Source organism: Carex rostrata, chromosome 26 (genome assembly GCF_964058835.1).
Source record: "Carex rostrata chromosome 26, lpCarRost1.2, whole genome shotgun sequence".
NCBI classification, from domain to species: domain Eukaryota; kingdom Viridiplantae; phylum Streptophyta; class Magnoliopsida; order Poales; family Cyperaceae; genus Carex; species Carex rostrata.
The window spans coordinates 4,803,775-4,830,133 of record NC_135943.1 but is presented as its reverse complement, the minus strand read 5'-3'; the positions used below and the strand labels follow the sequence as shown (position 1 = coordinate 4,830,133).

At 35.1% G+C, this 26,359-nt stretch overlaps 3 protein-coding genes and 1 long non-coding RNA gene across 8 annotated transcripts; 2 read left to right on the top strand and 2 right to left on the bottom strand.

The window, feature by feature from the left end:
* Positions 1 to 225: 225 nt before the first annotated feature.
* On the bottom strand, positions 226 to 5,723 carry LOC144544119 (uncharacterized). Its single transcript, XM_078292530.1, has 6 exons — positions 5,665 to 5,723; positions 4,074 to 4,349; positions 2,612 to 2,680; positions 2,119 to 2,184; positions 1,447 to 1,538; positions 226 to 512 (listed from the first exon to the last, which is right to left on the bottom strand). Exons 1-5 carry the CDS (start codon positions 5,721 to 5,723, stop codon positions 1,526 to 1,528), a joined length of 483 nt encoding a protein of 160 aa, XP_078148656.1. The 3' UTR covers positions 226 to 512; positions 1,447 to 1,525.
* Positions 5,724 to 10,357: 4,634 nt separating this feature from the next.
* Positions 10,358 to 11,623, bottom strand: LOC144544680 (uncharacterized). Its single transcript, XM_078293236.1, has one exon. It carries the CDS (start codon positions 11,354 to 11,356, stop codon positions 10,472 to 10,474), a length of 885 nt encoding a protein of 294 aa, XP_078149362.1. The 5' UTR covers positions 11,357 to 11,623; the 3' UTR covers positions 10,358 to 10,471.
* A 3,665-nt stretch (positions 11,624 to 15,288) lies between these two features.
* LOC144544682 (uncharacterized) lies at positions 15,289 to 18,875 on the top strand. 5 transcript variants are annotated; one of them, XR_013508301.1, is made up of 8 exons: positions 15,289 to 15,822; positions 15,904 to 16,048; positions 16,341 to 16,401; positions 16,736 to 16,791; positions 16,911 to 16,984; positions 17,380 to 17,464; positions 17,690 to 17,986; positions 18,591 to 18,875. It is a non-coding gene; the product is annotated as an uncharacterized LOC144544682 (long non-coding RNA). The 5 variants fall into 5 exon arrangements; XR_013508299.1 differs by having other exon boundaries at positions 16,300 to 16,401; XR_013508300.1 differs by having other exon boundaries at positions 16,297 to 16,401.
* Positions 18,876 to 20,798: 1,923 nt separating this feature from the next.
* Positions 20,799 to 23,496, top strand: LOC144544433 (Plant invertase/pectin methylesterase inhibitor superfamily). The gene is made up of 3 exons (XM_078292943.1): positions 20,799 to 21,332; positions 21,508 to 21,943; positions 22,530 to 23,496. The coding sequence occupies exons 1-3, from the start codon at positions 20,820 to 20,822 to the stop codon at positions 23,198 to 23,200; spliced, it is 1,620 nt and encodes a 539-aa protein (XP_078149069.1). The 5' UTR covers positions 20,799 to 20,819; the 3' UTR covers positions 23,201 to 23,496.
* The last annotated feature ends 2,863 nt before the right edge of the window (positions 23,497 to 26,359 follow it).

Genomic DNA, 26,359 nt, shown 5'->3' with positions numbered 1-26,359 from the left:
TGAACTAAATGTAAACTTCTACACATATAAATGATGTATTTAATCAAAGAAAGGCAGATTATTTGACTAGATGGTTCAGATTAAATCTGAATTTAGATCAATCAATTCCAGCCACACGACTTTTTGTCATCCAATTCAATTTAAGGTGCATAATATAGAGGAGAGATATAAAGTTACATACAATCGATATTATAGAGCTGAATAGACATTAGAAAATAACATGTCTTCATGTTGTTCCAGCAAAAACTGTACAACAAAAGAGGGATAACCATTTTTCATAAGATTAGCATATAAGATATGTTTGGAAGAGGGATAACCACTTTCCATAAATGTGCTATCCCTTTGAGACAAGTTCCAAACATAGTTTTTTTGTCATTGCAAAATAAGTTAAAAGTATTTTGTTGATGGGTATATCAACACAAAATGATAATTAGAGCTTATATACATGAAAGTTCTTGTATGATAACTGATTTTATTTTTCTGTCTTGTCCTTCGCTTTGCTGCTTTCACTACTGTCAAAAAAGAAATGTATTAGTTGTCTTACAATCTCATATTGATGTTTGATTCAAACATGATTTACAATCTCATACTGTGTTTCTTTTTGTTATTTATGGTTTTATAATATGCTTCACAATTGGGATATCAAAAATTATTTGTATTGTAGGAGTTGTGCTATCTTTTGATGGAAAAGCCTATTCCAGTGAGTATATTTAGGCTAGATGGCTACATGTTATATTTTATTTCAAATTCTTGTGATTTTTGGATATCATCAATTCCACGAAATCCAATGCCTTCTCAGTTTAATTTTTGTAACACGACTCATTTATAAAACTGTTGTAAGGTCATGCTCTTGCCAAATTATCTCATCAAGAAAATACAATACCTTTTCAGTTTTAACTTTCTTACAAAACCTATCTATAAGACTGTTGTAGGTCATGACATTGGACCAATACCCCTTGTATGCATTAAACCAATCTATAGGACTCTATGTACTCAATTTTTTTCAGCCACTGTGCATAACTAATATCCCTTCTCTTTCACGCTCTTTCATTGAAAAAATTGGATATGCTACTTGCTTAATAGTACAAATCGAAGTTATTATTTAAAATCGCAAACTTTATTCCAAACACTAAACCCTAAACCACAATTAAGGCTTGAAACATTATAACACAAATTAATAGGGGTTTGGTCTGACAGTGAAATTAAAATTAAGACTTAAAACATCAAATTAGGAGTTCAAACACCACATTACAAATTGTGAAGTAAACTAATATATTCTCATTTTGAACATTAAGCAGCCAAGAGAAAGAAGAGGAATAATCACATGATGGTCGGACAAATACTCGAAGCATTACATAGAAGAATTCTCTTAAATCTGATTTGAGATACAACTTTTGCCCCTTTTTTGTTGTTTAAGGATGTCAATAACAATAGTGTGGAGTTTACCTTATTTTTTGCTTCTTCGATAGATGCTCTGTGAATAGTTGTCTTCTTGTGTCCTTCGTATCCATTGCTGCTGTAGTGCTTAATTATCATATCTGCAAAGATAAATTGGTAGCAGTACTGAGCAATTTTTTTATTTGCCGAAATATTCGTGTTATGTGTTTTCTTGTTATGGAAAGTTTGGTTTGTCATACACACACACACACACACAGATATATATATATATATATATATATATATATATTGTAACCATTTTGCATTAAACAAAATGAGGAAAGAAAAGGGAAAAAAAATTATGTACATTTGTGTGTGTCAAAATTTATCAGTTAGTAGATGTAGTACAACTCTGTGGAAAAAATAGAGGTGTGGGAGATCATTATTGCATTTCCATATTATAACCTAATTTTTTTTTTTCCAAAAATGATGCATTTGCTGTTGAAAGTTTTTTAGAACAGTAGAAAATGTTTTTTTTTTTTTCTAATTTGAAGTTTCGTACCTGTTCTTTTCATAATTTTCAGCTCGAGTTGCTGGTGAAAGAGATAATTGTTTATAGGAAATATATTTTCAGAAATATGTGAAAATATTCACAGAACATTAATTTTTATGTATAGATTCTTCATATTTTTCACTTAGAAGTATTGTTGAAATTTAAAATTAATAATATTAAAAAAATACCTGGAAGGTTGTGCAAACAAATCGAAGAGTTTGATTAACAGCAAGCAGAGTGTCGTAGCAACAAACCTGTTGAGAGAAACATGAGAGAAATGAATAATTTTGAACTTTTTCTTATCAATTATATTCTTTGTAAATTTATTGTAGAACTATTGTCTAAATGTTTAATTAATAAATTAAAAAGTACCTAAAATGCTGTACAACCAAAACGATAGAAGAATTTATAACAGAAAGTGTTGAATTTCCAAGTATGATATTATTATTTTTTTTTAAGAAAGAGTATTTTTTAGATGTAAAAAGATCAGCACCTGATCATCAGATTCAGAGAAGAAAATAATGGCAAAAAGAAGTGAAAAAAAAAAGTGAAGTCCCTATGCTTATTCCTTTTGTAAAAGTTGCCAAAATTGTTTATTCTTTGAAATGGCAACCATTTTTTTTTTAACTTTAGACGTTATGCCTAATGTCAAATTAAAAAAACCTTAAAAAAAAAAAATACCTGAAAGGATTGCACAAACCAATAGAAGTGTCTCTATTTCCCAGCATGCAGGCTATCGAAGCAAATAAACTGGTAAAACAAATGCAAGAAAAAATGGCATCATGTTATGATTGTAACTGTATATACATATTAAAGAAGTCAAAGAGATGGTTATCATGAGTAGATGCTGATTTTGTTATGAATTTATATAAAAGGCAAATCAGAGGACTGTTTACTAATGCAACAATTTATATTTTTTAACAACGAGGTGCATTATATAAATTTAAGACAATGCTATAACAAATTAGGCTTAATAATAAATACAACAAAAGAAGTGTTTTTTTGTCATTATTTAGTAGCTAAAAATGTTGCTGGCAGAGCAGCTTTACTTTTTGAGAATGAAAATTCAAATGTGCCAATAAGCTTGAGATATATCAGGAACACCTAAACCTAAACCCTAAAGAAGAAAATTAAAGATCATACCACAATTGTATCAAAATCCTGCTTGATAAAATTGAAACAAAATCAGAAATCTCAAAAATCAATCATATCTTCATAATTAGAAAAAAAATTAAAGATCATACCACAATTGTGTACAAATGGCTAACATATTAGAAATAGAATATGCACACAGGTTTTGTAAAGTGATATTAAAATAAAGACTAATAATATATTTGATATTCTGATTCGAGAATATTACTGGTATAATTTAAGTTATGTATATTGTTTTTAATTTTTCTTAGAATTTTTGGCTTTATGTAATGTTGGGAGCATAAAAACCAGCAATTTCAACTTTTGAGGGGCAAATTGCTTATCCACAGCCAAAGAGAATGCTGATTTCGATAAAATGATATTACCACAGCCAAAGAGAGCTCTAATGCTTTTTTTTTTCCATTTGAAATCTTTCAAACTAAAAAAAAAAGAAAAATCAAACCACAATTGTGTACAAAAAAAACGCAAATGCTTCAATTGAAAATTCTGAAGGAGAGAGAATTGACAACTCTAAACCCTAAACCCTATATCCCAATTCCTAAGCCATAAACCCTAAACTCTATATCATAAACCCTAAATGAATCAGTTTTTAGCAACATTACCAAAGAAAAAAAATCTAAAGCAATAAAAAAATAAAAGAAATCGGTTTAGGGTAGTTTACCCTAAACCATAAATCCTATAAAATAAAACCTAAATCGATAAATTTTTCGCTATGTTATCAAAGGAAAAATCTAAAGCTGAAATCGATAATTCTAAAACCCTAAACTCTATATCCCAATTTCTAAGTCCTAAACCTTATATCATAAACCCTGAAGCAATCAATTTTTTAGCAACATTACCAAACAGAAATTCTAAAGCAACGAAAAAGTAAAACAAATCAGTTTACCTTAAACCCTATATCATATAACCTAAATCAATCAATTTTTGGCAACATTATCAAATAAAAATCTAAAGCAATGAAAAAGTAAAATAAATCAGTTTGAATTGTTACCTGGACGTGGCAGTGATCCGAAATGTTGGTGCGTAGAGAACTGATAGCGTGCTGGAAAGTGGAAATCGGGGTAGAGACGTATGGTCGGTCGTGCAGATGGTGATCGGACAGTGTGAGCTGGGTAAAGAGCGAGAGTGGTGATCGGACAGTGTGAGCGGGGTAGAGAGCGAGAGTGGTGATCGGACAATGTGAGCGGGGTAAAGAGCGAGAGCGGAGTGTCGAGCTTTTAGGAGTGATCGGATTTTTGCGTCTAGTGATTTTAGGAACGAAGAAGTCCTCAGAGTTTTAATTTTTTTAATTTTTAAGTTAATAGAGAGACGAATCAAGAAGTCTCTAGACTCCAGACTTCAGAGTTTTCATTGTTTTTTTTTTTAATTTAACTTAAAGAGACGCTGGTAAGCTGACTGTGGGATCCATTTTTCGGCTTCACTATTCATTTTACTGTAGATGAACAGTAAAATCGGGATCAAGAATTAGATCTATATAAGATAGATTAGGGCTGCAAACGAACCGAACCAAATCAAATTAGGCCAAGTTCGAATTCAAATTCGAAATTATTTCGAACCAAATCTAATTTAAAATTGAAATAGATTTCAAATCTAAAAGACCAGTTCGAATTTGATTCGGTATAATTCGAACTAGTTCGATTTGATTCGAAATTAGTTCGAAATTGAGAGCAATTCGAACTGGTTTAGCCGATTTTGCAACGCTGTCTGATGCAAAGGAGGGGTTAGCTGGCGCAGTTGATTTCTCGGGGCGAGAGGAAATGCCAAAGGAGCTGGTGCTGGTGGTTGTAGATTGGTCGGAGGAGAGACACTTGAGACGTGACTGGAGACGACAGGGGAGGAAGAGCTTGAAGAAAACACTGCAGAGCTTAACAGCGACACTAGGCATGGCTTTTTAATGGATGTGATGATGAAGATGGGATGAGAATAGACAATTGCTAAAACCCGAACGGGTATGACCCGTTTTACCCGACCCGTACCCGTTACCCGAGGTACCCGTACCCGTGCCCGGGTATAGGCGGGTAAACGGGTACACGGGTACGGGTTTGAGACGGACCGGACTCAAGGATTCGGAAAAAAAACCCGCCCAACCCGTACTTGTCTTACCCGTACCCGAAACCCGCCTACCCGCACCCGTTTACCCGACCAACTTTACCCGTTTACCCGTTTACCCGTTTACCCGTGTACCTTTACCCGTTTACCCGTTTTTTTTTAATTCAAAATTCAAAATTATTTTGCCGCCAAAAAAAATAGTATTAAAAACAGAAAAAAAAAAAACAATATTAAAAAACCAAAAAAATAAATAAATAAATAAAATACCCGTACCCTACCCGACTACCCGTACCCGTTACCCGAGACGGGCACGGGTTTGAAACGGGTAGGGTACACTCTTTTAAAAACCTACCCGACCTACCCGTACCCGTCTACCCGACTACCCATCCTACCCGTACCCGCCCTACCCGACTACCCGACCCGAGTATACCCGAGATACCCGTACCCTACCCGTTAGCAAACCACTAGATGAGAATGAGGTAGGAAGCAGGAAGCAGGAAGCAGGATTCTCTACTACCTATACTGGCACGTACATTATGTGGCGGGTGCACACTGGCAATAAAGGTCCATAGACCATGGGTCCCAATGTCATTGGTTTGACATGCGTAAGTACTGTATCGTAACATTCGGACTTGTGTCAGTGGAGATTACTTTATATTAAAGTAGACACTGGCAAGTGGTTCCCACGTAATGCAAAGGTCAATCTCGAATTTCAGTTCGAACTGGGCCTGGTTCGCGAACCCTACGAATCGAATTGGGCCTGGTTCGCGAACCCTACGAATCGAATTAGGCTTGGTTCGAATTCGAAATTGAATTAATTTCGAATCGAACTGGTTTGAATTAATTTCGAATCGAATTTTTTTCGAACTTTTTCGAATCGAACTCGAATTGAATCACGAATCTTGAATTTTTTGTGCACCCCTAGAGAGAATGAATGATATTTTAGAAAGTTAATCTCTTTATTTGAAAAATAAGGATATTAAGGAGGATCAAACTAAGATTTTTAACTTATTTTATAAGTGAGTATTAATTATTACTAAAATAAAAGGAGGACTGTTATGCACTTTAGTCGATATCGAACTATTTTTTCTATTATTTGCAATTAAGACTACGTTTATTTACAAGTTATTTGCATGATAAATTGACAATTGAGTACATATATTATTTGTAAATGCGCGTCGTATTATGATCTTTTGTTAACTAATTTGATATCTTCTTAATTTGAGTTAATTTTGTCTGATTTTTATTTTTAGTAACTCAAAATTTTATTTTTGAATAACATGTATAATTGTATATTTTTTTATGAACTAAACATATTATAACATTGCTACGATTCTTGAAAAGAAACTCCTAATTAAGGAGCCTTAACCTTTCTCAATTTTTTTTTTTTTTTGCTTTTTCTCCTTTTTTTTAAAAGGAGCCTTAACAATTCCTTTCTTTTATTTTTACAATCATACCCCACAAAAATCTAAAAAAAAAACCGTGACAATGCTATTGGTTCATATAGGGCATTTCTTCCCCTTTTTGTCATTCAATTTTTAAACAAACGGTGACATTACTCGCCACTGTTCCTTTAATTTCGAATTTGTTACGGCACGATTGTAATAAAAGAAGGAACTAAAAGAATCATAGTATTGTTAGGAATTATTTTGATTACTAAAAATAAAGAAACTGTAATTTTTCTGTTGATATATGTAGTTTATTATATATATGTGCTAAAAAAGGACGCGTCACTGACAATTGAAATGGAGAGGATACAGAGGACAGGTCACAAGGGGCACATCACATCACATGGCGTGTCCGTCCGGGATTGCCTAAAAAGAGAGGCATAATAAAAATATAATGGTTAACTTGTAAAGTATGAGATATTCATATTTTCTAAATAACGATATGTATATGTATGAGTATTGGCTAACGTTATCCGTAAAAAATAGTTATAATCTTACTCTATCATAGTATTATTATGGTTTATCAAAAGTACTATTGTCTCTCGTATTTCTATACAAATAATAGTATCACTGCGCTCCTTGATAGAGTAAAGTTATCTGCTAGCGGTATGATTACAAAAGTAATCATATTTGATAATCTGCTCAAGATCAAGAAAATATTAAGTTTGCAAGAATGACACACACCTACTTTGATAATCGGTTTCAAATGACGACTCTGAACCATTGAAACCTTTCTACCTTACAAGTGATGCGTCTACATGTGGAAACTTTAAATATTTGAATTAATTTAGTATAAAGTCAAGCGGTCAAAAAATGTTCTAAAAATGAATGCATCAAAATTAATTTATTAAGCTCCTAATTTTGACTGCTTGACTCTATACTAAATTAATTCGAATGTTTAAAATTTTCACATGTAGACGCATCACTCATAAGATAGGCGAGTTTCAATGGTTCGGATTCGTAATTTGAAGCCAATTTGACGGGTTTTAGACTTAAGTTCACTAAGGAGCTTGGTGAACTTAAGAACACCCTAGTCCTACTCAGCATAATAACATTGTAGTGGTTCAGCTTTAAGATTCGTGCCAGATTAAAAACAACTGCCCATATCTCATTCTACACCGTGAGGTATTGTACTGGATTTGAATTCCATCTACCAAAGGCCAAAGCAAAACAAAAATTCTACTCAAAAGAAGAGAAAAGAAGGAATGACTTCATGAATATTAATTTTAACAAACGCATATAGTTAATTTAAATTTACATTCAATTTAATGTGTATTTTACTATTCATCGAGTGATGATGATGCCTTTTATTAGGGAGATACAATTTAAATGGTACACTTAATTAATAAAGAGAGGTTAATTTCAAGAAATAGATATTTCAATAGTGAACATTTATGATGGGCCTTCAAAGTATTTATTGAGGTTCATGCACCCTCAAATGCATGAGTCAACAATGTGACCACATTAATAATTCGATTCTTTTGTCGTTTGGAGATGGACACAGGTCTCTTCACTGTACAATGATTTGATTATGGTGGTATGAAAAATACTGTTTACACTATCATCTGGGAAACAAATATTTCTCTTAAGATTAAAGTATTTATGTGGCTTGTTAAGGAAAATAAAATTTTAATCAAGGCTAATTTAGTCAATAGGGGCTGGCAGGGTGATATTACTTGTTCATTTTGTTACTTGCTATTTGATTAAATCTATTTCGACATGGATAGCTGATTTTAACAATTTTACTTTTAATTGTGACACTGTTTTAGACCTTCGGCATTTAGATGCTTGAATTCGTCTTAAAGATTGTAAATTAATAGAACTTATTCAGGCTGCTACAATTTGAGTTGTCTAGTTAGCTCGGAACAAAGTGTGTTTTAATAGTTCTGCCATACCTACTTGTAAAGCTTTGGGTTCCCAAATAATTTTCCTTACTTTTTTTTGATGCAAATCAAATATGGATGACTCTTTTTTTAAATTAACTTTAATTTTGTCTATAGATGTTACAAATTTAAATTAAGCAGGCAGCATTATCATTCTGTCGGATTTCGATACCCAGGACGGGGAAAGAAGCCCAAGGGATTCCGAGGAGGATCCAACTCTTGGACTAGAGGGATCTAATTTATCATATTATCTTCAATTCCGAGCTATGGTTGATGCCATCGATGCTGATTCTAGGAATTCAGATCCAGTGAAGTAACCCAATCTTTAGGTTTTAAATCGGGATCGTCTGATTCGAATCCGAGATGATCTATCCGAAGTGGAACGCACATATCCCGAGAAAAATTCGAATCCCGAAGTAATCTTGATCGACGGATTCGAATCAAACGGTCTCGATCCAAAACCCAAAGATTGGGTTACTTTAGGGGATCCGGACCCTGATTCTAGTCCTTCTTCGGCCAGTACTTCTACTTTTACTTAGACTGGTGGTTATTGATTCTCTTACTGTTGGCTGTTTTATTTTTCTAGCTTTATAATATTCTAGTACTTCTACTGCCATATTTGTATGCTCTTATGTTCTTAGATATCCCATGTTGCTTTCCAACTTGTGGATTAGTTCTTTAGATGTTGTTACTTTCCTTTCTGTTGTTGGCGATATTGTACGAACTATTTTGTTTTTAAGGAAACAGGTGGGCGCTCCTCACTTTGTTAAAAAAAAAAAAAAAAAAAAAAAAATCGATTCTTTTGCATATCCACCTATCTATACTAATCTATAGAAACCAAACATCACTGTTATTTTTACTTTAACAAACTAGAATTCTCCACAAAACTAGTTTGATAACAGATAGGGTTTGCCACAAAAAATATGGTCACCAAGTATTGTCACATGACACCAGCAAACTATATCAGTTCTGAACTTTGTAAAAATGCAAATTATTACAAATTCTATCTTTGCCATGAGAAAATTCTGTACAAATAGTCAAATACCAATAGTTTTGATAACATATAAGCACATGAAACAAGACTGGTACCAGAATTCACTGGTGCATGAGACAAGAAATAACATGTAAGAAATTACACACTAATTGATCCGAAAATGATCACTCATGCACAACGCGTCTATATACCAGTACTTGATCAGAACAGAAGAGACGAGACGAAATGTCGTTAGGTGGTCAAAATCTGGAAAAAGAGAAGTTGGATTAATGTGACAATTCAAATCACATGAACCAGTAGCAATAGTGTATAGAAATAATTATTAGGCCTACAGTTAAGGTGGTTGAGGGATCAGGATTTAATTTTTGTTGGTCTGGTCCCATAATCCCATTATGCATTAATACGAGAGGTTGACTAATATCAAATCAATTGTTTCTGATGTCCCGTGCAACTAAGTGGTTTTTCAATTTTCATAGTCCAAAAAATCAATCCAAACCGTTAGATGTAATTTGGTCTGGTTTAGTCTTGTTTTACTGTTTTGTTAAGTCACTATTGAATTTTCAAAGTGGCTTAATAAATAGTAAAAAATTTAAAAAAAATATAAAATTTGGTCTTCAAACACATTTTAATATAGAGATCACATCTAACAGTTTGGATCGACTATTTGGACTTTGAAAATTAAAAAATGACTTAGTTGCACGTGACTTCAAGAACAATCGATTTGATATTAGCCAACCTCTTAATACAAATAGCAATTAGTAAAAATAAAGAATGCTCAACGAACAACATAAAAATCTTAAGGCACAGTCAAAAATGAGCAAAGGCTTCCATTGATTGTACTTTGATCATATCATGTGTATCATGAGAAAAAAAGGAAACATAAACCAAAGTATGTAAAGATACTTCAAAATTTTGTGGATTTGGTGTTTTGATGTCCATGCCATTTAAATTAAACATGTACATACATCATTGAAGAGAAAAAGAAGAAGACCCATTAAGAAGCTGACGATGGGGGCTACTGCACCTTGCAAGCGTATAGAAGAAGCGAAAAGCCAAGATGAGCTTCAGGCATTGTGACTGTACCAGGGGCAGTGTAAAACATGAAGACGGCAGCATTAGTCCGGGACCCGAAGAGCCAGCTGTGGACGTCCCAGAGCACCTCAACAGGGGCATCGTCGACCATGATGGTCTGGTTGCCCCTGAATTTCCAGGGTAGTCTCTTCACCTGCATCACGCGCTTCTTGTCAATGCGGATCTCAAGACACGGCTCCTTTCCCTTGGAGCTGCTGCTGGGGGAGGCATCACATTCGCATTCGATGGCAATGTCATGCCACCTGCCACCGTTGCAAAAGCAAGCCCGGGCAGTGTAGACTTTATTGCCAGAGATATGCTGCTTTTTGGTCACACAGACAGAACTGGGGCCGGGGGAAGGGCTAGGGTTAGAAGCACCGGTTATGCGGTAAGACTCCTCGGCAAGATCTCCGATAAGGAGCACCATCTTTTGGTCGGAGATAATGGCAACATAGAATCCCCCTGATGGCTCTGGCCCAGGGCCGAGGCCAAACTGGGCGGTGGAGAAATCCCAAAAGACATGAAGCCGGAGAGTGGGCCCGCATTGAGTACTCTTCGAACCCTTGGGCTTCGACTTGAGCTTGATGTCAAGCAAGGAAAGCTGCTGCTTTTTGTGAGCAGCATAATCTATGAGAGAAATGCTGAGCCCAATCTGACCTAACACTGTCTTCGACCAAACCACTGTCATCCTGCATTCTCCGCCACGCTGCCTGTTACCATGATCTAGCCATGTTCGGTACACGCACGTCACCGCACTGCTCTGACCAGGGGACGATGAATCCGCGATCTGTACACCGCTCTCACCGAAACAAGAAGGGAAATCTCTCATTCTCTCTTCTTCTCTGATCGATTACAGTGAGCGAGAGTGACTGACAGTAACACCGACAAAGTAAAATGGGTAGTCAAGAATGTTTGATTGCCGCATTGGATAAAGAAATTAAGATCTGATGCAATCCAAGCACAGATCGGAAAAGGGGAAAGTGGTGAAGAGAATGAAAAGAAAAGAAAAGATTTTAATCTGTTGGGAAGGAATGAGAAGAAATCGACGAGAAGGGGAATTCTTTGCTTGTTCGTCGCTTGGAAGAAGAGACAGTTGGGTTGGGTTGGGTTTTGGCCTTACTTTCTTAGTACTATTTATATTCGATTAACCCCACAATATCTAAATATTTCGTTGCTAGATAGGGTCCGGAATTTATCCCATGGCCTGCTGTCCAAGAATTCACATCCTCTCCATTACCTGATAAGGGAATCTTTTACAATTAGTAGATCTCTACCGTTCTTTTTAAGTTGACACGAATCTTAAAGTCCAATAATACTACCTCCTGTGCTACCCTGAATCTCAACCCGACTGACATTTAATCTTAAACTGTAAAGTGAGAATAATCCTCTACAATATTTGAGAGGATACAAATCCGGTGTTCAAACTCCAAAGGTTTCCTGTTTCGTTAGATTAGGATGATATTTATAATTGAGAAATAGATCTTTAATTGTTTTGGAAACAAATATAAAAATATTTTGTCCTTCATTTGATAACATAACAAATGGTGAAAAAACAATTTTCTATATTTACCTAATCACTCAATTAGACGGTGTAAAAAGTCCTTTGGATGAGCTCCGGTTCAAAGGGCATCAGACAATACATTATTTTAAAAACCAGATTACAATTTTTTTTTTATAAAAACTATCACATCCGGACTTGATATTCGGTATTGTATTTTGGAAATTGAACTTCATACTCGGTATTGAGTTTGAACCCATTTTAATCTATTTTTCTCATTCAATGTCACTGAAAATCTTCGCTTTCATTTAATTAGTCAATTTAGATTTATGGGGGAATTTCACGTATACCCCTCAAAAACTTCAAAATTACGTATTTCCCCCTCTAAAGTTTGAAATTACATATTTCCCCTCTAAACTTCAAAAAATCACAAATTTACCCATTTTGTTGTATTTTATATTAAAACTCATTCTAAAATCTTAAAATACCCATTTTACCCTTTATTAAAAGCATATAAAGCCCATCAAACTCAAAATTGAATCTGGACAATTTTTCTACCGTCCAAACTGCTTTTAAATATGCGTGCGCAAGATCAACACGAATCTTGATGCGAACAGGCACGTATATTGATGTGACCTGCACAGATCTTAATGCGATGCGCACCAATCAATATTGCTTTAAGATCTGTGCATGCTAGATCAACACGAAATTGAAGCACTATGCACAGATCTTAATGCGATGCACACGGATCAAACAGTAGATGAACCCTTTAGATTTAAATTTGAGTTTGATGGGTTTTATATGCTTTTAATAAAGGGTAAAATGGGTATTTTAAGATTTTAGAATGAGTTTTAATATAAAATACAATAAAATGGGTAAATTTGTGAGTTTTTGAAGTTTAGAGGGGGAAATACGTAATTTCAAACTTTAGAGGGGGAAATACGTAATTTTGAAGTTTTTGAGGGGTATACGTGAAATTCCCCCTAGATTTATAGAATGTCCCTTGCTATCACATTGTAAGCGCCATGCGCATGACGCTTATACCTGTTGGGTGGAATTCGTATCCTGATATCTCAAACTTTGCGTGACTTTATGAAAATCCTAACCATTTAAATACGTTCTGCACGAATCTCAAAGCACACATAATACTGACCCCTACATCACCCCCGAATAGGCACCGGACACGTCATTCACGCACTCGTTGGGGTGCCGGGCAGGGGCATAATGGGAATGGAAATTGGTCGCGGTCACCGCCAACTATGGATTTCAAATTTTCAATTCCTCTCCTGTAGTCCTAGATAAATCATGGGATTGTTGAATTTTTACAGAGGCAGAGTTGAGCCAAATTATTTTTATGTTTATAATTATTTAGAATATAAGTATGATTTTCTATTTTTTTATGAGAAAAGCGTAGGAGATAGAAGCATACTTTGGAAAAATTATAGAGTTGGGTATAATTTTATAAACTTTGAATTTGAAGTATATTTTTATAATTTATTTTGAGAAAAATACAGTAATAGAAAATATATTTTCAAAGCTTTTTTGAACAGCTTTGCTACTGAATTTTAATTGGAAGGACCAAATCAGATCATCAGATGTTACCGAATTACCTAGGTGCTAAACTAAGCTGGCTTAATTTAATCGGAAGTTCAACTCCACGTGAATCATCTGATCTGAAATATACGGTTTAGATCAGTGTGGAAAAACCCAAATCATGATTTCTCAAAGCTGGAGTCTGGAGAGGAGAGTCCTTGTAAAATTAAAAAGGCCCAAAAGCCTGGAAATCCAAGTATGGATGGGCTTTTATGTTAGTAAATAAATATTAATAAGAGTTTGAGGGACTTTTGGGCCTTTAAATAGACTTTTGGGCCTTTATTCCAGTGCATTACACGCACTCCACGGGGTAAAGATTTTAACAGATTAGGTTTGGCTTCATGCAGCGCACTGACTATAGAATCAAAACAGGGCTGCACATGGTTTGTGCGTTGCATGAAGCTAAAACTAATCTGTTAATATCTTTACCCACTCCACGTGAGTCTGGAAACTTGAGAACATCTCTAGTCAAAAGTCAAAACCAAATGAAAAAAAAAAAAAATTGAGACGGGGTTTAACTGTTAAAGATTACAGTTGCTTTTCTTACATTAATACTATAGCTTGTAGCATAGAGCTGAGGTTTTTTGTTTTGTGATTGGCAATTATATAAAGAGTACCTTGTGCTCTGAAAAAGTATTCCTTGAGTGTGTTTGGACTTTGGATCGTCAAACAATATTCTTTGAGTGTGTGCTGATAATATTAGAAGAATAATAATTTAGTGTAAAAATGTTATTTGGAATAATACAAATATGGGTTTGATTGTATATTTTGGAAATGTGCTTTGATGAGAAAGTGCTGAAAATATTTCATTTAGAATGAAAAAGTGGGCATGGAAATATATATTTTTTATATAGAATTCGTATAATCAAAATTCTGCAAATTAATTGTAGTACATCAAAATAAATTCCATAAATTGCGAGAAAAGCCTGGCATTTTTATTATGCCGAACAATTAAGGTTTTTTTTTTTTTTTTGAGTAAATGTTGCAAGTTCAGCCATCCAACTATTTCAAATATGCAAATTTTCACACAAAAAGTATATGACGAACAATTAAGTTATTCATCCCATCCTTAATTTACAGAGAGCTCAGTCTCTTTTCCATCATTTTCCTTCGCCCCTGATGAATTGCTAAGATAAAAAAAAAAAAGAATTGCTTAGCAAGAGAGACTATGAGAGTTTATACAGAGAGAATTTGTTTACTTTTATAATATGACAATGGAGAATAACAAACCAGGTTTAGATACGGTGTTGGGTCATGTCTCATTTTTCTTTTCTTTTTTTTTAATTATTTTTACACAGTTTCTAAACTAAAAAACTAGTCTATCAAGTCATGTAACCAATTTTGATTAATACAAATTGGAACTATATATACTCTTAATTTTCTTTTAGAAAAAAAATAGTTTACTTTTATTATATCTCATGTGTGGCTCAATTTTCTCCCACTTATAAGGGTTCATGGACCGAATTCACATCTCCTCAGTTACCTGACTGAGTACAATTGAATTGGACGGTCTGAAATCTGAATTTTTAACTTGGCACGAATATCAAAGCACAAATAATATTGCTCCCCTAATGTCATCCCGAACACCAACCGACTGAAATTAAATCCAGACCGTCCATTTCAATTGTGTTCCATAATGAGGTACCTGGGAGGATACGGATCCACACTACAAGAAATATGCCATTTTCCGGCGCTAATCTCCCCGGCGCTTGGAGACACGCCAGCATTCCACGTAAGTAGCGACTACTGAATGGCGCAAACGCCGGCTTTCATTCGCTGAAAATTTTAGTTAAAAAAATAATAATATAGCCCCAGAGTTCTCGCCCTAAAATTCTGTCTCCCCCTCACGATATGCGACCCAAACTAGACCCTCGCCTCCCCATCTCTCTCTTCGCTAGTTCTACGCCGCTGACCCAAACCTCTCTCTCGCTTTCTCCCCTCAGACCCCGACCACATCGCCACCTTAGACCCAAGCCTAAACCCTCTCCGCACCATTCCCTTCTCTTTCTCCCAAGCCGCCATTTCCTTCGTCCTCTCTCTCTCTCTACTGATACCGAGCTCAAAATCTCGCCCCGCTATCCCTCTCTCTGAATCCGAGCACCGAGCACTGTACTCAACTGTTACTCTCTCCCTGCCAGATTATCGTACAGATCGACGCTCAATCCGGTACCAACTTGGCCGAGAGCTTGGTCGCGGTGAATTCGGTACAATTGTTATTACTCCTTTCTCCAATAATTAATTTTTGAGTTGATTCATGAATCTATGTCAATTTTGCTGTGGTGTAGAAACAGAAAAAAGGAGTGGCGCTAGCTATTATCAGATCAGTAGTTGAAGAACCTTGGCCTAGGGTTTCTGACAATGCAAAGGACCTGGTACAATGGATGATAAATCCTGAACCAGAGAAGCATCTGACAGCTCAGCAAGTTATTGGTACGGAAATCCTATTCAGTAAATTTATTCTTACGAAATGCCCTTGTTGATCATCCATGGTTGCAATATTGTTGAGTGGACCAACTAATTGACACAATGAGAGATTCTAATTCTCGTGGGGTTTGTAAAATTTGTAAGTCGGGTTAAAGTGACGCTAAATTGTTTAAATTGGAGGCAAAATCGAGGGTTGATTGAGAATTAATTGTATAATTGATCAATTTAATTGTAGCATTTGGTCTTTTCTTAAGTAGCTCGAGCAAGTTGTGGTTGAAAATGTGTTTTCATCAACCAGAGAGCAAGAAGGCCACTTTGATGAAGGTTTTCTCTCGGAGGTTAATGCACAGTTACGACAGGTTAGTATTATATTCAATTATGACATCAATTGTCACATTTATTAAAGAAGTTTGGTTGTAATGTATTTCTTTTTCGTGTTTACATAAGAAAAAAGAGGAATCACTTGATAATTATTCTTATTGACAATTATGAAAATAGACTTTTAAACTGAAATCAACACTTAGGCACAATAAAAAGAAGTTGGGTTCCAGGTTGTCACCTCTAACCGATACCGAAGAGAAGGATGAATGTGAATTTGAAATGTAGATACTATAACGTTTATGGTTCCACTGATGCTGGTTGTCTGCTATTTGTTCATCATGAGGAATTCATATACTATCAAAATTTACACAGACTATAGTGCTGAGAAGCTACTATTAGGAAAGCTTAGCAAATCTACAATACTAAAGGTTAGGATTACATATAGCTCAAGTCTCTATTTGAGATTATGTTATTTGGTACATTACCAAAATATGATTTTTTATTTTGTGATATATGTTTGAAATACTTAAGAGTGGCATCTATACAGGGGTATGAAGTATTAAAGAGAATTTTAGATGTGATTTGTCAAGCCAGAAGATCAACACTTGAACAATTGAGAAGGTAATTTTTTTTCTCTCCTTGTACCAGGAAAATACCAGACAGTACTTGCTGGTCCTTAGTGATTTTTTTTTGTATTGTTTTTATTGATGCATAACTTGACATCAAGCCTCTATCTAGCTTTCGGCTCTTAATAATAGTATGGTACCCCTCTATCTAACTCTTGCTAAAGGCATCATAGTCGCCTATGTCATAGGTTTGTACAGGTCTTGTTTAACTTTCTTGGCTGTTTCAGCACATTATATCAAGGTAAAACACAATATAATAAAAGTTTACTTCCCCCAATTTGTTGATGTTTCGTACTTGAATTACAAAGGGTGCTTATATTAGCAGTGATTAGTGTATTTATTTATTTTTCTAACAATTAACTTGTTTCATACTGATGATTTTGTTGCAAGGACCAAAACGGAGTTGCAGCATAAGTAACTGAAGATATTATTTGGTTGATATCTACTATTTAATTCTTGCATGCAATGTTAATATGTAAGCTTCATAAGCTCTTAAAGTACTTGAAACTTTTTTTTATGGGGTGTGGTGATATCTAGTCTGACAGACAATGAGTTTATTGGGCACGGTTTTGGAATGTGGCGATATCTTATCTGACAATGAGTTGTACTGTCAATCTATTTAGAAAGTATAGTTTGGCTTTTAAATTTCACTAATTTGACCCAATTGTCTTTTGTAAATTATTCATAATTTTATTTTCAGGGGTTGAATTTAGTGGGCCCTGAAGTTTAATGTCTCCAAGTAGGGAGGTATACCTGGAAGCACAAATTCAGCAGATACAAATGAGTTTTTGAGATTATGCTTTGTTAATGTTATACTGCTCTACTATAATTGTTCTTATAAAAGATTTAATAAACAAGCACGGGTGGTGCCAGATGTGGATCTGGTACTGTCAATTTTGTCACAGAGCTCCATACCAGCGTGTGTAGAGCAGCTTCTACCAGTACTAAGCAAGTACTGGGTCCTTTGGTAGACGGGGAAAGAGGAAGGAACGTGAAAGTAATTTCTCTCTCTTCTCTCTCTCTTCTATAATATTGGTACCAATTTTTTTTTTTTGATGATCCTACTTTTACTGTTGTACCACACTGATACGTGTTTACTGTTAATTGTGCTATGTACCTCTATGTAACCTGACCAAAATGATACAAAAATAAGGACATCATTATTGACCCCTTTGCCGAGAATTTGAGAACTGTCCCCTACTTCAGTTTTATTGGATAGTTTCTTGATATAAAAACTCAAATCTTGATCTCACGCTAGGTCACACTACTAGTTGTCTTAGTGGGTGTAATATCACTCAAAGCTAATATTCAGTGTAGTGACAATACACACCAGGGCCACCACTATTAGGAAACATCAGTTCACCTTGAACCCAAATAATTGAATTCATAGATGAAATGATTCAATTACAAAGACCAAGCCCTATGATTAATATCAGAACTCGATTAGAAATCCTGGCTCTCCAAAAACACTATAGTAGTATGAGAACTCAATTAGAAATCCTGGCACTAAAAACTAAAAAAAATAACTACGAGTAAACGCCGGTTTACATAAGAGTTGATGTTACAAGACTAAGATTTTAAAATTACTATTCTACTTGCAGATGACTGTAGAAAGATTGGAGCAGGACTATTGAATTATCCTAGCAGCAAGAGGTTTCTAGTTTTTGTATGATTTTCTAAAAAAATTTATCAACAAGAAGGTTATGGTTTTCTTTTCTTCCAGCAATTTTAGTCAAGTATTACTCAGCTTTTGAGATGTGATCCTTATTTTGCGTGATGCATTCTTTCATATGTGTAATTATTCATATGTATAAACATATTTTGATTGGATTTGGCGGTGTCAATGTATGTTAATATTTTATAAATAGCAATACGTTGTTGATGCATCTTGCACAATCCAGTACGCTGCTGTAGCAGCATTTTTTTTTTTAATATTTTAATAATTTTTACCGGCGTTTCACATAGCGCCTGAAAAAAAAGCCCAAAACGCCGTACAATGTCAAAACTTTCGGATGGCGCTACGAGACACGCCGCTAATAAATATTTCGGACGGCGTTTGTTGAGGCGCCTCTAAAAGTGAACAAAAACGCCGCTATTTACTTTTGCCGACACGTTTATTTCCGGCATTGAATGAAACGTCGGAAATTGGAATAGACGGCGTTTACTCAAGCATTTACTGGCGTTTCTTAGCGCCATTAAATGTTAGATTTCTTGTAGTGCCATATTAACTTCTATACTTCATATATACAGAGTCGCATGGAGTTATAAAAAAATAAAATAAAATAAAATAAAAAATATGACTTGTGTTGTTAATATATAAACCATCAAGAAAAAAATAATCCAATCCTATGATTAATTGTAGTTGATTAGTCGTATATAGGTTTATAATTTAAATACTATTTAATTCATCATTAAAATAATACATTAGTAGCGTTGCATTATTTTGGAGAAACATGCTCTTTGTGTGCATGCTTCAGTTGCTGGTTTTGGAAGGTTTCATGAGGTAGTTTGTTTTTGGGATTCAACTAATTAATTAATTAATACCGTGTTAACATGGGTATCAATTAATGTATATATAAGAGCTGGTTTTATGTCTTTGAAATTTGTATAGGATTAATATTTAACTTTCAAATTATTAAATAATTAAGTTTGTATTTAATTTGTTTCCGGCAAAATACCTTAACCCTCGGCCAAATCTTTTATATTGATCAAAGTTTAATTCTTATTAATTTGTTATAAAATATTATGACGATATTTAATGGACTAATTGAGAAAAAAAAAAAAAGTCTTTTGCACGTGCGGATCTGTGGACACGTGTTCAGTGGAAGAAATGAAGTACAATTTCCTTGCTGTACTCGGAGTTAGATTTTTTTTAAAATTAGAATTAAATTTAAATACTTTAACGAAACAAACAAGTTGAACTTATTTTTTTTTATGAAAAACAGTTTCACCGATTATGTGAATCAGTGCATGCAGCTACTCTGCTTACTATGCATGCTTACTATGCTTACTTTTTTGTCTCCATCGATCCACAAGATCTCCACTGATTCATAAAAACAAAATACAGTGTGCTTGTTTTGTTGATATCTTTAAATTTTATTCTATTTTAAAAAAATCCCCTCGGAGTAGTTAGTCTTTTTTTATGTTTTTAAACTTTGAGCAAGCAATTGACATAAAACTCAAATTTCATCGTTATATTATTAATTAAAATAATTCAAACCATTCGCCTACTATAAGAAAACAAAGACAATCCTTTATAAACCATTGGCCACTTTCATTATTGTTATTTTCACACTTAATCAATTTCACTAAATTTCAATATTTGTAACTTCACAAAGAAAACATAGTACTTAGGAGGTTGAAGGAAATATTGAGCTCAATTAGGGAAAATTAAGAAACCTAAATTATTAAACATGAAACAGAAGGAAGAAAAGCAAGGAAGAAACGTGACAAGCATGTGTGCAAGTGAGAATATATATAATTGTTGCGAAAATTAATATTTTTAAATAGAGGGAAGGTTTATAAATATGAGTATAGAAGTTGCTGTAATATATATAATCACATTAGAAAGGTTAAAAACTTAACTGAGTTTAATTACATTATAGAACAAATTGCTAATTACAAAACCATCAAAAAAAAATTTAAACAAAAATAGCTAGGAGTTTAACCAAAAAAAAAAAAGCTAGGAGAAAGCAACAACCTTTCTTCCAACGCAATCAATACCTTAACCCTCCATGCAACCTTAGAAGAACTCTTTTCTCTCTATATTATTCCAAAGGGTATCATATTAAACCTCCATTCACTCAAACCCTATACCATCTCCAAATTAAATGGCTTCAAAAATCATCATAACCATACAAATTCTCATTGCTCTCTGGATAATACTACCACTCATCAAAGCACAATGGCAGCCAAATTCCTTTGAGGCCTCCTTGTTGCACCAAGCATGCTTCAACACGGAGAACCGCACCGCATGCCTATCCCGCATCAGTACTGCACACCGGCAAGGTGCCAACGGTCCCATACCGATCCTACATGCAGCAATAAATGGTGCCCTTGAAGAAGCGACCGAAACCATTGAGCACGTGTCAGATATGTCAGCTGTGTCAAATGACCTTAGGGAAGAGATGGCGGTGCGTGATTGCGTGGAACTTCTTGGTTACTCGTCAGATGAGTTGAAGTGGTCCCTTGAGATGATGGAAGAAATCGACCCGGAAGTCGGGAATTCGCACCGTGAAGAGAGCTTACGTTCGTGGCTCAGTGCGGCATTGTCGAACCAAGAGACATGCATGGACGGGTTCGACGGGACCGACGGCCGCCTACATGTCCATGTGGAAAGCAAGGTTGGTTCATGTTTTTGTCTGATGATTAAATTATGGAAGACAGTTTTGTTATCTAACTTCTTAAACTACCTCATTTATTAAAGGAAATAAACACCTTGCTGAATTCATGCACAGAAAAAAGTTTTCATATATACCTTGCTAACAAAATAATAAATCTAAATTCTTATCTTAATAGGTAAGGCAATTGACACAGCTAGTGAGCAACATCCTAGCTCTGCATAAGCGCCTGCGAAGCATCATTCCACACACCGTGCACGAAAACAACACCGGTAGCAGCGCAACCTTCGATTTGCCGCCACTGCCAGACTGGCTGACAAGAGATGACGAGGAACTGATGCGCAAAAGAAGGAGATCGGTCCATGCCGATGCAGTCGTGGCGTTAGATGGTACCGGACATTTCAGGTCGATCGGCGAGGCGATTAACAACGCGCCGAGTCATACCTCAAGGAGGTATGTGATATATGTGAAACAAGGGGAGTATAAGGAGAATGTGGATGTGAAGAGGAAGAGGAGGAATATCGCATTGATCGGGGACGGCATTGGCAAGACGGTGATATCGGGGAGTCGGAGCTTCGCCAGTGGATGGACAACCTTCAGGAGTGCTACTTTTGGTGAGAATTCTAGCTAATAACTGGTACCATACTACCATCATACCAAAAATGAACTGGTATTGGGTATGTGTAGAACCCAAGTTTAGAATGAACTGGTATTGGCATCCAGGCAACCTCTAGGTATATTAGACATTTAGACACCCCAATTTTGTTGGAATACAAAAATGTTTTTAGTAAAACCAACATTAACCATTTTTTTTTTAAATTGAAATGGAGATTTTTATCTTTCATATCTAATATCTTATTATTACAACAAATAATATTTCTCATTCAAATTTCAAACCTATATAATCTTTCACATAAAAAAATATGTGACTTTATCATTATATCCAAAACCGGTGATTCTTGAACAAAGATTAACCAAATTTTAGTAACTACTTTTTTTTATTGATGTCTAAGGCAAAACATTATTTTGGTTATATTTGGTGGTTCTAACCACAATGAAAATCCATTTTGTGCAAATCGAAAATGTAAATCGCTTCCTTGAATATATATTTCATAAACCTTTTAATTATCGAAGTAATTAACAATAATTAACCACCAATAAAGACACTTCAAATTTCTAAAAGTTCCTTTTCTTTTGCAGCGGTCTCAGGGCCGGGATTCATGGCGAGGGATATAACCTTCCGGAACAATGCGGGCCCACAGGGTCGCCAGGCGGTAGCATTGCGTGTCGACTCTGATCGCTCCGTCTTTTACCGATGCAGCATCGAGGGATACCAAGACACTCTATATGCACACTCCCTTCGCCAATTTTACCGTGACTGCAACATTTACGGCACAGTCGACATAATATTCGGGAATGGCCTCGTTGTAGTTCAGCACTCCAACATCTACAATAGGATTCCGTTGCCGGGCCAACAGGTAACAATCACTGCACAAGGTCGTAAAGACCCGAACCAAGACACCGGTTTCTCAATGCAGGACTGTTTTGTGGATGCCACGTATCCTACGTACCTTGGTCGCCCGTGGAAACCCTACTCGAGAACGGTTTTCATGCAGTCGTATCTGGGCCCCCAGGTCGCACCTGCCGGGTGGCTCGTGTGGTACGGGAATTTCGGACTTGATACTCTTTTCTACGGAGAGTATATGAATCATGGCCCCGGCGCAGGGCTCGGTGGGAGGGTTAAATGGCCTGGATATCACATTATAAAAGATCCGGCGATGGCGGCTATGTTTACCGTGCGCCGGTTTATCGATGGGCTGTCATGGTTGCCAAATACTGGGGTGATTTTCACAGCTGATTTGGATGGATGAGTACAGAGTACATAAATATTTTGATAATTTTTCTCCTTTGTTTTTCTTTTTTTTGAAGCCTGGTTTAATAATATATTTCTTCTTTCATTTTTTTTTATTAGGATTATCATAGAGAAAGTTCTTAGATTAATATGGACTAGATGTATTCAATTGCTTACAAAATGTTTGTTGACTGTTCAATTTAACCAGAGAGGTACAGTATCAGAATAATTATTTTAACAAATTAGTCCTGTATTTGTTTTTGATACAGCATGTAGAAATATTTCTCTGTGGATAAATGCTAATTTATGTCCTTTCATTTTTTTCTCATTGTTTATGTTGGCATAATTAGCAATTTAGCAATTGACGAGACATTAGAGTGCCTTTTTTTTTTAATCTTAATACCAAAAGATTGCTGTAATATTTGATTACAATTATTTATATTATTAAATTTCAAAATTATAACACTTTAAATAGTGGGGATGCATATTTAAATGGCAATATAGAAATGAGCCCAAAACCCTAAACTGAGAGATATAGGGGTGCAAACGGATCGGATATGGATCGGATAGTGCTCAATTTATATCCGTATCCATATTTTTTTTTCGGATACGGATACGGATACGGATCGGATATTAAACGGATACAGATACGGATCGGATATTTTCGGATACGAATACAGATACAGATATAATTCAGATTTTTAATTCAAAAAATATATATCTAATTAACTTGTTACACCATTACAAAATATACCTGATTAACTAAAATTCACCAACATAACTATAACTTTAATTAAAAATACCAATACAAAAGATACTCTTTAAAGATATTCTAATGCAAAAAATAAATAGACACAAAAAAATTCTCTCAAATCTTAACATATCTGGATATCCGAAAAAATAAAATATCCGGATCCGGATAATTATCCGTATCCGTATCCGAATCCGCAAAAATTCGGATACGGATCCGGATTCGGACGGGTAATATCCGACCCGTTTGCACCCCTAGAGAGATATATATATATATATTTAGACATAAAGATGTGTGCTTATACATTGGCTTTCTAAAATGCTCTGTTAAAATTTGAGAGAAAAAAATATTATTTGAAATCACAATACAATGCTAGGCTAGAAAGCCTAAAAGTTGTTGAAGTGGTTTCTAATATTTAGGGCTGGCAAAAAAGCTCGTGGCCCGCTTGGTATTCGCTCGTGACTCGATCGGTAACAGCTCGTTCGTTAGTGGATCGAGTTAAAATTAGCTTGCTCGCTATATACTCGAGCCATAATTAATGAGTTTGAGTTTGGCCTGGCTCGGCACGAGCCAGCTCGGTCGTTAACGAGCTATTTAATATATATAGTTTAATAGTTTAATCGGATCCGTTCACTTCATATTGGGGATATTATGGTCTATGGATGTTATAGCCAGTGTTGTGGTAATTGCACTTTGGACTGTGTTTAAGTTGATTGGTAATGTTGTATGGAATACGTGTGAATTAATTACAAGCAACTAAGTTAATTTGATTGAATTTGTTTGATTTGATATGCATGAATTTATTTAGTAAATATGTTTGTATGAATTTAGAATTTTGATATATTTGTATGTATGAATTTAGCTGTAAATTTAATTTATAGTAGTTGATTTGCTTAATTACAGTTGAATTAAGAGTAATCCTCAGTAATTAGTCATATAAATATTATTTTGTTTTAGCCATAATTGATAAGATATGTTATGAAAATTTAAGATATAGCAGGAAAGAAAATATACAAATTTATAAATATGCCAAGCTAGTAACGAGCTAGCTCGGCTCGCTCGGACAAGTCACGAGTCGGCCTTGAGCAATAGTTTTAGCTCGGGACCTAAAATCCAAACTTGCTCGCTCAGCTTGATACACCAACAAGCCGAGTATGAGTGTGGCCTAGCTCGCTCGTTAACAGCTCGTTGCCACCCCTACTAATATTATCTTTATATGTAGTCATTCAGATGCGACTGCGTGAAAACCGTTATATTAAATTTGTAAATTAATACTAAAAGTAATTTACAAAAAATTAATATATAAAATTCTATTTATTTTAATGCACGATCATAGTAAATTTTAATTCAGAGAAACACTGAAAAGGTACCTCCAGCGTCCAGTCTCCACGTTTGCGAATTCGCATCCTCTGAGATATCTCAAATTTTGCGTGATTTTTTGGAAAATCTCAACCGTTCAAATACTTATGCACGAATCTCAAAGCTCAAATAATATTGGCCCCCCAAGCTATCCCCGAATAGGCACCGGACATGTTGGTCACGCAAAACATGAGATATCTCAGAGGATATGCACTCCAGGTTTGCGTATTTTTGGACTTTGAGATTCGTGGCAAGTTAAAAAGAACGGTTCAGATCTAGTAATCATAAAAGATTCCCTTATCAGGTATTGGAGAGGATGTGAATTCGTAGGGTAGGAGAAATGCTTTCTCACAGGCTCATCATAACACGCACGCTGGATTATCTTTTTTATCCTCACTTCTGAGATTTACGACTTTTCACCCTGACCAATAAGCCTCTCAAAGCATTGGAATCCAGGGATTTTTTTATTTATTTAGAATTACGTTAAAATAATTCATCCAAACAAGCCTTCCAAGGCTTGATTTTCTGTAACTAGCCTCCACCGATCCCTAGGATCGGTGGAGCAAAAAAAATCAAAACTACACCGGTCCTAGGGACCGGTGTAGCTCACTTTTCCTCAGCGCAATCACTCGGCCACAGAAGATCCCAGCAAGCCCTACACCGATCCCTAGGATCGGTGGAGCTTTGTTCTCAAAATCCATCCCGCAGACTCGCCCATTTCTCCTTCTTCTCCTCCATTCGAGCCCTTCTTCTCCAAAAAAACGGTGAGTTTTTCTATTTTTTTTTTATTCTTTCAATATACTCAACCATTTCTCCATCCAATTGTTTCAAAATGTTCAGATCGTCGAAGAGAATTAGAAACTCTTCAGATCTACGATTTTGATAAGGTAAAAATTCCTCTTTTTTAATTTTTTTATTTTAGCCGAATTAAAATAAATAACTAATTTAATTTAGTTTGTTTAGTATTTTTAGATTGTTTTTGTGAAATGTAGTGTCAAATTAGTATTTGGTGTAATTTAGTGTTAATTTGGAGTATATTTAGTGTTAATTTTAATTTAGTGTAATTTA